The sequence below is a fragment of the Astatotilapia calliptera genome, chromosome 15 (assembly GCF_900246225.1).
Source record: "Astatotilapia calliptera chromosome 15, fAstCal1.2, whole genome shotgun sequence".
Classification (NCBI taxonomy): Eukaryota; Metazoa; Chordata; class Actinopteri; order Cichliformes; family Cichlidae; genus Astatotilapia; species Astatotilapia calliptera.
The window spans coordinates 9,175,191-9,187,674 of record NC_039316.1 but is presented as its reverse complement, the minus strand read 5'-3'; the positions used below and the strand labels follow the sequence as shown (position 1 = coordinate 9,187,674).

The 12,484-nt window shown below is 40.2% G+C and overlaps 1 protein-coding gene across 1 annotated transcript; it reads right to left on the bottom strand.

The window, feature by feature from the left end:
* Positions 1-1,606: 1,606 nt before the first annotated feature.
* kif25 (kinesin family member 25) lies at positions 1,607-12,326 on the bottom strand. Its single transcript, XM_026194010.1, has 15 exons — positions 12,078-12,326; positions 11,865-11,930; positions 10,142-10,264; positions 8,485-8,626; positions 7,406-7,509; positions 7,235-7,320; positions 7,098-7,137; positions 6,950-7,017; positions 6,781-6,855; positions 6,452-6,598; positions 6,157-6,333; positions 4,184-4,338; positions 3,844-4,089; positions 2,190-2,345; positions 1,607-2,003 (listed from the first exon to the last, which is right to left on the bottom strand). Exons 1-15 carry the CDS (start codon positions 12,144-12,146, stop codon positions 1,852-1,854), a joined length of 1,806 nt encoding a protein of 601 aa, XP_026049795.1. The 5' UTR covers positions 12,147-12,326; the 3' UTR covers positions 1,607-1,851.
* Between the last annotated feature and the right edge of the window lie 158 nt (positions 12,327-12,484).

Below are 12,484 nucleotides of genomic sequence, written 5' to 3'. Positions count from 1 at the left end.
GAAATACACATTCTTACCTATCAATCTGTTTCCAGGTAATCTATGTGTAAAGGAGAATTTCAACAGATGATCCATATCCTGAACGCTGTACAAAAACTCATCCTGTTAGAAACATAATAACGCAGATAAAGAGTGAAGGTTGAAGTAAAAGTTCAGTTACATGTGCTTTCACACTCTTACGTTCCTTCATTCCCGTTTCTCTCTCAGCTCATTTTCACATTTCCTCTCGTCTGTCACCTCCCTAAACACTCCTGTAGTTTCCTTGTTTATTATCTTCTCACTTCTGTTCAAGTCATAGTTTTGTTTTCTTCTGTCACTCTTTATCCTCTAAGCCTGCTGTTTTCAAAAGACAAAACAAAAGATAAAACAAAACAAAAAAACCCCACTTTGGGCCTTTCAGTTTTCCTGTCAGGGTGGCACATGACATGCGTGCCTCAATAGCATGCCAGCTTTGGGACTGCACGGATTAGAGAATCACAACATTTCGCAGTTTGCAGCCTGCTGGTAGGAGGAAGCCTTATTAATAAGTGCGAGTGTGTGGAACTAAGGGGAGCTGATGAAAAAGAGATTTAATTACCAGATACAGTGTGTTATTCTATTCGTGCTGGGAAGATGTCCAACTGGTTCACTTCAGAGGGAATTGTGTGATTTTTCTTCCCAGCATTAAACTGGAGTCAACCGACCTGAAACTGCATTTGCAAATAATCATTAGGGTGTGTATTTTAGGATCACACTGATGCATTATGTCGCATTGGGCTAATAACTTTATAGCTCCCTACCTGCACGTGCATGGATCCCCCGTGTTATCTACACAGAAGTGAGAGCTTAGTGGAACTACAGCCCACTGTAATTTGTATATAAAGCGTGAGCCATAAACTTTAAATGATTTGTCTTTTTTTATTTATAGGATTCTTAAGACTGATTACACAAGAACAGGCATGTCAGCTGTTTATTTCTAATACGGATACACTTTTCTACTTCATCAAATATTTAGAAAGATTTTTAATATGTAACCAAAAATGTGTATAAATACTGTGTAAACATAAATGCTGGGGTGGAAAACCAAAACAAAAGAGAAGGCAAAGCAGGGGTAGGTAGTGTTGAAATGAATTTACAGCAGAATGCCTTAGGATTAAAACAGCTTTTGTTTTTCCATATATAGTGCAGTTCTGTTTGCTGTTGGCATGTTTTCTATTTTAGCTTTAATCAATTTAATAAAGTGCTAATAAAGTCTTCTCACATGTACTAAGTTTGTATATCATGAACTACACATGCAGTGCAAGAATGTCATTGCACACAGCATTCCTAAGAATCAGTAGTTTCAGAAAACTTTAAGACATTAAATTCTAAGTAAATGCATATATGTATGTTTCTTAAAAGATGCCTGCATAATTATTAGTAAGGAAAACAGTACTGTGGAAAGGGTGAAATGTGATCTGCTTCCAGCACAAAGTAACCAAACTTCCAATAACTGCAAAATCAAAAATACTCTTATACTAGTTAAGGCTAGAACAGTGGTTCTTAACCTTGTTGGCGGTACCGAACCCCACCAGTTTCATATGCGCATTCACTGAACCCCTCTTTAGTGAAAAATAAAATATGATTTTTTTCAAATTCAAGACATAGATATGTTTTTTATTGGTGCACAAAATGAGCGGTGCATGTCACGGTGGAGACTCTGCCGAACCCCTGAGACCGACTCACCGAACCCCTAGGGTTCGATCGAACCCAGGTTAAGAACCACTGGGCTAGAATATAAGGGTGAATGTTGTGCCCCTATTATAACACTCGCCCTTCTATCTGTTGTAATGACTCATAAAGGATCTATGTTAAAGATCTTCCTTTGCTTTCTTATTTAACTTTGAGGCTATTATTTTTTCTTCGGGGTGGCTCCTTCTGTACCTGCCGTGCCCGCGTGCCAAAACCAAGAGACTGCAGGGACTCTGTGATGAAGCGCTGCGTCGGGGAGACACAGAGCATCACTAGCAGCTTGGCATCACCACCTGGTGGATGAAATGAGAGGTACATAAGGTGGAAGACAGATGGGTTTTTCCTGTCATTTTTGGGCACAAATTTCAACCCTGGATTTGGTTATTGTGGAGCTGAGTTAATCTTTTCCAGAAGACCCGGACACGGGAAATAGTGAGTCACTGGACATAAAAAGAATAAATAATGTGTGTGTGACTCACCTATGGCATCCTGCAGCAGATGAGTGAGTTTGCTGTTCCTGTAAGGGATGTGTGGTCTGTGTTCAGCCAGAGCTCCAAGGACATCGGACAGAGCCGAGAGACTACGGTTTATACATGATGACTCCCAGAGAGCTGCACCTGAAACTCCAGACATACCTGGGACACATTTAGACGGCCTAAAGTTAGATAATGTGCTCTCTAACTGAGGTTATTGTAGTCAGCCCTAAAAATCTTAGAAACATGGTGTCTAACCACATACTTCTGGATGGAATTATCTTGGCCTCCAGTAACACTGTGAGCAATCACTTATAACCAGGATGTGTCCTTTACTGTGCATATTATAGCAATATGCAGGACTGCTTTCCCGCATTTGGGCAATTTCTCTAAAATTAGAAACATCCTGCCACAGAGTGATGCTGCAAAACTAGTTCATGCATTTATTACTTCTAGGATGGACTATTATAATTCATTATTATCAGGATGCCCTTAAAATGCCCTCAAAAGTCTTGAGTTGATCCAAAATAATGCAACGAGAGTACTGACAGGGACTAGAAAGAGAATCTCTGGCTGTCTTTCACAGGATAACTTTGGTCCTGTCTCCCACCCCTCGCCAGAGCTGGTTACATCAGATGGCTGTCCTCCCCGAGCCTGGTTCTGCTGGAGGTTTCTTCCTGTTTAAAGGTAATTTTTCCTTCCCACTGTTGCCAAGTGCTTGCTCAAAGGGCATTTTTTGATTGTTGGGGTTTCCTCTCCATTACTGTAGGGCTTTACCTTACAATATAAAGCGCTCTGTGGCGACAGTTGTTGTGATTTGGCAGTATAACAAAAAGAAATTGAACTGAATTGTTTTACTTTTGTTTTCTTGAATAACATTGCGCCCAGTTACCTCACTGACCTCCTCAATCTGTACACTCCTTGTCGTGCATTAAGATCATCAAGTCAATTACTCCTGGCCCAACCTAAGTTTAGACTGAAGACCAGAGGCGATCGTGCCTTTGCTTCAGCTGCACCCAACCTTTGGAATAGCCTCCCTGCTTCTATTCGAGCCTTGGACTTTATCCAATCCTTTAAATCAAGATTGAAAGCATATCTATTTGACTTGGCTTTCATGACCAGTTAATACCCTTTTAAATCTTTTAAACTTTAAACTTTTAAATCGTTTACATTTTTTATTACATTTTATTAAATTTATTATTTTATTATTAATTTTACTGCTGTTTTTGTCTTCTTAGTGGATTTTGTATTTATCTAAATCTTCTGGTCTGTTAGTGCCTCTATCCTGTCTGTGCTAGTGCCTGATCTGTACCCTGTTATTGACTTATGTTGATTCTCCATATTACTGTGGAGCACTTTGGTGTGCCTTCGGGTTTTAAATATGCTATATAAATAAAACTGTATTGTATTGTATTGTACTTTGAAGCCCAACCTTTTGATTAATTATTTTGTAGTTCCTAGTCCAGGCTCTGACTGGAAAAAAGAAACTTCTAAACTGCATATTTAGCTCAAACAGACTAAAAAATAGTCATGGAAAACTAAGCACTAGGCAGATTTGTCATGTCTCAAGTCTCCGGTTTCCCAGTAAATTATTGCACCATAAACCACTTCCCAGAATGCCAACCTTTTCAAAGAATGTCCTCCTGCACGGAGCACCTACCAGCACACTCGCTGCCAGCCAGGTCCACCAGCTGAAGCTTTGTCCTGAATGGAGTCTGAGTGATGCTGTGTCTCGGGGAGGGGCAGGGAGAAAGGGACGGGGTCGAGCAGGGAGAGGACGCGGGGCTTGCAGAGGTTTCGTCCGCTGAGTGGTGGGCGGCGAGGTTGGCACGGCGACAGCGTGGACTCCACCACTCCTTCTGGGTGGAGCGCCGCATGTCCATCTTGGCACTCTGTAGCCTGCGGGCTGATTGGAAGAGCGAAAGGGTTACGATGCAAGAACGTGTGAACGGCAGGTCACTGAAAGAGGTCCTCAATGAATTCCCAGACATGCATCTCACCCAGGGCCACTGCATTGGGACTCTTGGAGGAAACCGTGAGGGTCACAATGAGGTGAGAGCGTGATGAGTCCGCGTGGACAAGGGTGGGACAGTGAGCTCTGAGCTTCAGAACGCTGCTAATAATCTGCATCACCTCAGAGGCATTACTCACGGGCCTGAAAAACATAAAGGGAAAGTCCTTAAAATACAAAAAAAAAAGATTACATTATTAAAACTGTTTTCAGTATTTTTAGATTTCTTTATTATATTATCAGTCAAATCTGCAGTTCTTCTTTGCTCTGTGGAGTCTGCTGGTTTTATTCTTGGATTCTTGGATTTTTGGATACACATCAGAGGCATTCTTAAAAATTCACAATCAGCTTTAAAAGGCGACAACAATGCTTGTTCATTTAATTGTAAAACACTCGATATCTAGAGGAACAACAACCTTTCTACTAAATTTCACTGCCATATGTAATCAGATTAGACTTGTTTGCATTCTTTGACAGCTCCACTTTCTTAGTTTCTATATTACCTTCCTGTCCCAGTGTGCCTGTCCGCTTTGGGCAATCAGCTGTGAGGGTCCCAGGGGCTTTGTGTCAAACTAGGAGACATCTGTAGCACAGCTGAGGGCGCTTTAGAGGATGTCTTTGTCTGCATATATTGTATGCTTTTATGTTGAAATGCTTGTTCCATGTACGTGTATGGGAATATCACGTGATTTCAATCCAGCCTCAATAATGAGTAAGAAAAATTGATGGAGAGATGGATGTTGTCATAATTGGCACATGAATTCTTGAGTTATATAACAGATCCTCAACAGTGAGCTGGTCTGTGGTAAAACACATGGCAAACTTAGCTTTGCTGCAGCAAGCTGGCTGTCACCAGTGTTTAGACGTTTAATGGCTAGAGGAATACGAGACAATTTAAACCTGTTTTTTAGTAAACAAAGCGAAGCAATAGTGCCAGGGATATGGAGAGGTGGTGATTACACAGATCTGCTTTGCTGCTGGGCTGAAAATGTGTCTGTAGCATGCATATTTGAAGCATGTACACTATATACAGTGCTGTGAAAAGGTATTTCCCCACTTCCTGATTTTTGTTGTTGTTGCATATTTGTCGCACTTACACGCTTCAGATCATCAAACTAATTTTAATATTAAAAACATAACCCGGATAAATACAAAAATGGAGTTTTAAAATGATTGTTTTATTTATTATGGGGAAAGAAGCTATCCAGACCATCAAAAATGACCTCACAAACAGGGACCTCTATCTTAAGGGCTTCTGTTTAGATGAGGCACGACCTGTATGGGTGGAAATATGTGTTCGTTGGGCTGGCAAAGGCAAACTACTGTGAAGCAATAATGATTGTTAGCTGACGTTAAAATGTTCTACTACAACCACTACTCATTTTAGATTTAATTTAATTTAGCCAATAAACAGAAAATAGTGAAGGTTTAAGGATTAAGCTGTTTCATTTTTTCAACTCTGCTGCTGAAAAAAGTGAAACTTTCCAGTTTTATGAAGTTGCTAAGGGTAAAAACCTTTCAAGCAATTGAGAGCTCATCAGGAGTCAGGAGTCACCCTTTTGCTTTCCTTTAGCTTCATTTTCACCACTTTTCAATTCGGAGCTGAATTTCTGGCGTCTTATCTTTTTAAAGCTTCATAAACATGCGTTCATAGATTAGCTCGGAGTGGGCTGAGCTTCTTTTCTCTGCCCACTACATCCAGAAACGTGGCCAAGAGCAGAATTCCTGTCTGTGTGATCAAGAACTAAATAAAGTCTGAAAAACCAGAGGAGGACAGCTTGTAATTCCATGTGGGCCCAACGGTATACATGCCCTCTTTTTTATGAATGGTGATGATGATGATTGGTACACTGGTCTTAGTATTTTTATGAAAAGCCTTCTAGTATATTGCTCTTCTAGTATGTAGACCAGTCATACAAAAGCCCACATAAACTGCTGTATCTTAGCTCTGGCTCTACTCACTCAGATGTGAGGGAGGGGACCTGGCTGGCACCGGAGGAGGAGGTGATGACATCCCGTCTCTGGCCAGCTGCATTGCTGTGCTCATCCCTGGCCAGCAGGTCAAACACCTCATTGTTGTACACCTCCATCACTGACACTTCCACTGTGTGACTTTCTGCAGGCTTCTCAGAGATCAGCCTGGGCATCACATGGTAACAGAAAGGAAGGAAGCAAAACAAAGTAGATATTATGCTTTCTTGTGGATCAAACTACTAAAAAAGACTTGAGAAACACATCCAACCCTTTTTTCTCTCACCGAAAGAGCTCAGCAGCAGCCTTTGGGATAATACCCTGCTGTGCCTCCTGCTGTGTCCCTGAGAGCTCATCCAGGAACTGGGATCCCATCATGGTGTGAGTCTTCCCACTGCCTGTCTGCCCATATGCCATGATACACACATTATAGCTGAAAGGCAGGAAGCAAGGTGACATTCAATTACTGTCGAAGCCATGCAGTCATATTATGCTGCTCAGTTTGCTCCGCTCATTCACGCACCAGAGTGTTAAATGAAGACAGTTGAATTAATCCATCGGAATAACATTTGACTTGATATAGAGCTCTTTTTTTCCGCATAGTTTCATGCTCACCCATCCAGCAGAGATGTTAGAAGTGACTTGACTTCTTCAAACACAGCCTCCTGGGAATCCTCTGGTCCGTGTACCCTGAAAGAAGTGCGCATTGCCACAGTCACTAACAACTGAAAAATAATTGGAGAAATGTCGTCCATTGTATGGTGATGCCAGCATATTGTTTTACCTCTCAAACTCAAACATTTTGTTTTGCACCAGCATCCCCGCCTTCATGCAATTCACCATCACTGTATCCTAAATAAAAAGAGGGATTAAAGTAAAGGCAGGTATGCAGCAATCAATGGAAATCATTTGTAAGAGTCGGCAACACTGACATCACTGACTGCTTGGATTACTTCCTCTGATGATGCAGACCTGATGGAGAAAACACTGGGTTATCTTAAGTTCTCTCATTTTTAACAACTTTTCTTCATTTAATTGTGTATTCATGTTGCATTGCCTGTTCACTCACCCTGATCCGGAAGTTGAGGACTGGATCTGGTCAAAAGGAAGAACTGGACGCACCCTGCAGTGAACCCGAATGTTCCCTCTGAGCTCCTGAAGTGAAACAAACATCAGTGATTAAAAGATTCAGTACAGCTCTTTCTTTTTATTCCATCATCTAACACTTTTGTCTTCTTACCACCAGTGTGTTGTGAAGTTCTTTCCGCTTCCGCCTCTCTGCCCTGCAGTTCTCCCTTTCTTCCTCCAGAGAGTGCTCCAGGGCTGCAACACGAACCTGCAAATCTGCACATGGTGTGCACATTTTTCAGTCAGAACTAAGGTTCAGTGTATCACACAAATATTCAACATCATGCTGTCCTCTTTTTAGCAACATATCCAGTCATGGTAAAAAGAAAGTGCACCCTGTGTTAATTCTAAACTTCTACATATCAGGTAAACAACACAACCTCAGATGAACGCCAACATTTACACCAACTAACATACTAACTGATGCCTGTAGAGTTTGAGTTGTAGCTCTTGGGTTTTTTGCAGTTTCTCTGATCATTGCACAGCTTGACTTTGGGCTGAATTTGCTGGGATGATGCCACCTAAATGCTTCAGACCAGTAAATCATGTTATTTTTTTAATTATATTTTGATATGTAAAACCTTAGAATTTGAAAAGGATGCCATTTGATTTTTATCATGACTGTAAAAATGAACTGTGAAAGGCCACAACTTTGTCTCTATGTTTAAACCTTATTTGAAACTATAAGAAAATACTTTTATTTTATTGGGGAAGCTTTGAGAAAATGGACTGGACTTTAATATAAAGGATATCGTCTCAGAAAGCTGACACTAATATACAGTAAAAGGCATGGATATTAAGGTATTCATATATCAAAGTGCACCTAGTTTTAATCAACTTACAGCATCGTATTTTTTGGCAGGTTTACCTGAACATTATCTAATATCCTTCTGTCTTTGTGATCAGCTGGTGACATCTGCAGCAGAACCTTTTAACATCTTAAACTTCTGAATACTGTTATTGTCAGCCTAAAAATAATTTTATGTGAAATTTTAGTCAATCAAATGAAATCCTAAAGTCAGAGTCCACATGCTTTAAGATGTGCCTCCTCTAACTGCTGCTTCACTGTTTCGGGATGCATTGCAGTTTTCACATTTTAAACAAAAAAGGTTTCAAAACACCAAAAGTATCACCGTCACTGCCTACAGATGCTACTTTAATATTAACCTGAGGTTCCATTCAGATACTTACTCTGAAATCCATCCTCACTGTGACCGTTCAGAGATGAGTTGGCTTGCTCTACTTTCTCCAGGAGCTGCTTGCTCTGCTCCTCCAACTCGGTGGCAAAACTCACATACACTGCAAACAACTCACTCAGGTCATGCTTCACAGCCTGCCACAAACACACAGAGTGGACAAATGAAGGGAGTGTTTACACAAAGCCTTCCTAACTATACATATTCTCCTAAGAACCGAGGAAAAAAGGACCTTCCCCTTCAACTTTTTTGTGATTTCCTGCCTCTTTGGAGCTAAAAGAGGCCACCCAAACACATGAAATATCAATGGAAAGCCCAGGATGTCCTCTATTTAGTACATCAGGACTTAGTATGGTAGCTCAAATAAGTAAAAAGATATAGACAAAAAACAAATTACACAGGATATAAATGAATAGGCTGGTTCTCAGGAGGATATACATATAGCTTTTACTTTAGCCTTTACTTGACCCAACTGACTTACCGGTAGCTAATTATACACCAATCTCCAGCACTGAAATGTAAACATTTCTTGAAAGCCTAGTTTCAAACAGCTAACTTATAGTTTGCAGAGGGATAGTTTCTTTGAGGAGTTAGAGTACATTGTAGCACAGAAACAGCCTTTGACAGTGGACTCATGTCTATGTTTGTCCTGTTAGAGATCAGGGCAGCGTTCGATAACAATAATTTAATACAGAGATTAGAACAAACTATTGGCATTAAAGGAACTGGGCTGCTGGGGTTTGAATCATATCTGTCTGACTCCAATTTGTTCATGTAAATGTGGAATTTTCTTCACATGCAGAAGTTAGTCATGGAGTTCCACAGGGCGCTCTGCTGGGACCAGTACTATATACATTATACATGCTTCTCTTCTACAATAATATTAGAAAACACTGCATATATTTTCATTGCTATGAAGATGATACTCAGTTATATCTAAACCCGACCTAAACAGATCAGTTAAACCAAAACACTGCAGCTAGACTAATGACAGGGACAAGAAAAGGAGACCAGATTTTTCCTATTCTGGGTTCTCCTCGTTGGTTCCTTTACAAATCCAGAACTGAATTTAAAATCCATGATCATCATGACTGACATAATCTTGAACAATCAGGCCCCACCAAGTTATCCTATTGTTGAATTTCTAAAAGTAGAACGGGAGGCAGAGCCTTCATCGTCACGTTCCTCCTCTGTGGAAACAGCTTCCAATTTAGATTCAGAAGACAGACACTGTCTAATTTTAAGATTTAAGGTAAATTTTATAGTTAAGGTTGCATCAGGTGACTCTAAAGCCTCCTTTAGTTATGCTGCTATAAGCTCAGACTGGTGCTGACTGCACCACTGTCTTTTCAGTCAACACATGTTAATACAACACTGCAGCATGCCTTTGTCTTCTTCCTCTCTTAGTCTGTGTTTTGTCTCTTTATGCTCTCTTATTTATTTTCTCTTCTCTCCCCTCTCACTCCCAACCTGTCGTGGCTTCCCACTTCCCACTATCCTAAAGTGTTTGCTCACAGGGAGTTGCCTGATTGTTGGGTTTTTTTTTTCTAATTTGCTACTATATAAATAAACAATTGAACTGAATTGAAGTAAAGTGAACTGAACCCAAGTTACTATCTACCACATATACACACATCTCAATATATTTTTACCTGAACCCCTGAGAGAAGCTTGATGAGGGCTGATTGGGTTATCTTCCGTGTACTACTCTGAAGCTGATGATCGTTCACAGCCTTGGTTCCCTCATCATGGTCCCGGCGCTGTCTACCCGAACACTGAAAATCAAACGTGCAAAAGTGAGTCATCAAAATTTCTCTTTTATATGAAGTTAAAACGTAGTTCAACATCAACAATTCAATTCAATTCAACCGGTCGCAGCAGATGGCTGCCCCTCCCTGAGCCTGGTTCTGCCGGAGGTTTCTTCCTATTAAAAGGGAGTTTTTCCTTCCCACTGTCGCCAAAGTGCTTGCTCATAGGAAGTCATATGATTGTTGGGTTTTTCTCTGTATCTATGAAGCGCCTTGAGGCGACTTTTGTTGTGATTTGGCGCTATATAAATAAAATTGAATTAAATTGAATTGAATTGAAAAACTTACCACATCACTTTTAAGGTCTGCGATCAATGAATGGAAATACAGAGGGTTAACAACAAGCTGCACACCACTGGTTACACTAGAACAACAAGGCCAGATTAGGCTTTGTCAGAAAACATCAAAATGAGTCTGCACAGTTTTGAAAAACTTCTTTGGACGGATGAAACCAAGATTACATAAAAGTATGGAGAAGGAGAAAATCAGCTCAAGATCTCAAGGACGCTGCGTGATCTGTCACACACGTTGGCAGTTGTGTGATGACATTGGGCTGCTAATGTGACTGCCGATAGAAGCAGCAGGATGAAGTGTACAGACCTATACTCTCTGCTCACATTCAGACAAATGCTGCAAAACTGATCGAACAGCACTCATTATCCAGCAAATGGATAATGATCCAAAGGAAAAGCAATCCAAGATTTCCTTAAGGCAAAGAAATATGATATGCTTTAGTGGCCAAGTCATTCACCTGATGTCAACCTGAGAGAATGTGGTTTTTATTTATTGAAGAAAAAACTGAAGTCAAATAGAAGCAAAACATCATCATCCATGTAACAAAAAGAATCCTTATATTTAAAATTATGTTCGGTTGTCCAATTCATAGCCTCTGAAGGTGGTGGATTGTGTATAAAAATAGCTGTAAGTCCTAAAAAGTTACTGCCAAATTCTTGTAAAAACACTTAATTTAAGCTGAAAGTTTGCACTTCAATCACTTCTTGATTGTTTGCCTTTGTACTGTGGTGTACAAAATAAAATGTGCCTTTGCCCAATAAATTATGGATCTAAGTCTTAGAGAGTGGAAGGGAAACAAACAAATGAGGATGAAGTGATCTGTAAAGTACAGTGAAGGGGGTAACAGTCATTTGCACATAATTCTGGTGCATTTGAGCTACATGCCTAACTAATGAAACAGCTTGATAGAAATTATGATCCATTTTGTCCCAATGTGCCATTTAGATACACATTCAGTTAACCATCCATTTAAAGCACTCAAATAGAGACCGATTCAAATGTTCCCGCACATAGCGTGAGTACTAAGGTGTAATAAACCTCATGCATTTAAAGTAAGTGCACAAGCACACTCCAACGCCTGTTGGCACTAAAAATAATTTAGAAAAGAAAGAAAGAAAGAAAGAAGTTATGCACACAAAAGCTGTGCCTGAGGTCCATAAAAAACCATGATAAATAAGGTGCAGACAGGAAAATACTAGAATAAAATGATCAAAATCTACTTTTTGGCTAAAGATAAGCCTATATGTGTGTTAGATGTCAAAAGTATTCTCACCTCTGCAAGTCTTAAATGAAGAAGGGCATTCTCGGTCTCCAGTTCAAGTATTCTCTCCTCTTTACTCTGAAATACGAAGAAATGTGTCCTGAAGGATTTGGGATGCAGTTTGCACAACTCATGTTCAGTAACTTGTAAAAAAAAATCTAATAAACCAATAATAAACCAATAATAATCTAATAAACCATTCCCTAATGTCTAACAATGACTCACCCTTAATTTGTGCTCCAGCAGGTGTACCTGATGAGCAAATATTTGGTCTCGGTTTATAAAGAGAGGCATTTTGTAGAAGGAAGGAAGCAAGTATAGAGCAGCTTGCCTGGCCTCGTCCCTTTTCTTTCTCAGCTGATCATGTGTTGTCCTCTCAGGTCACATAATCAGATTAGCAACGCTCAGCAGCAACTCTCTCAGTTCTGTTTTACCTGTCTGTGTTTGGCAGGTGCAGACTACAGTATGTTGCCTTCATACTGGCATGAGAACAATAACCGTTTAATTGTGATTTGAGCATGACAGCATTTTTTTTAATGACTTGGCTTTCTTCACTTTCAGGTGTTGGGAGTTATTTGTGTTTATGCGGCCAAGTGTTTGTCACTTTCCACCGACAGAGGGCAGCAAAGTGC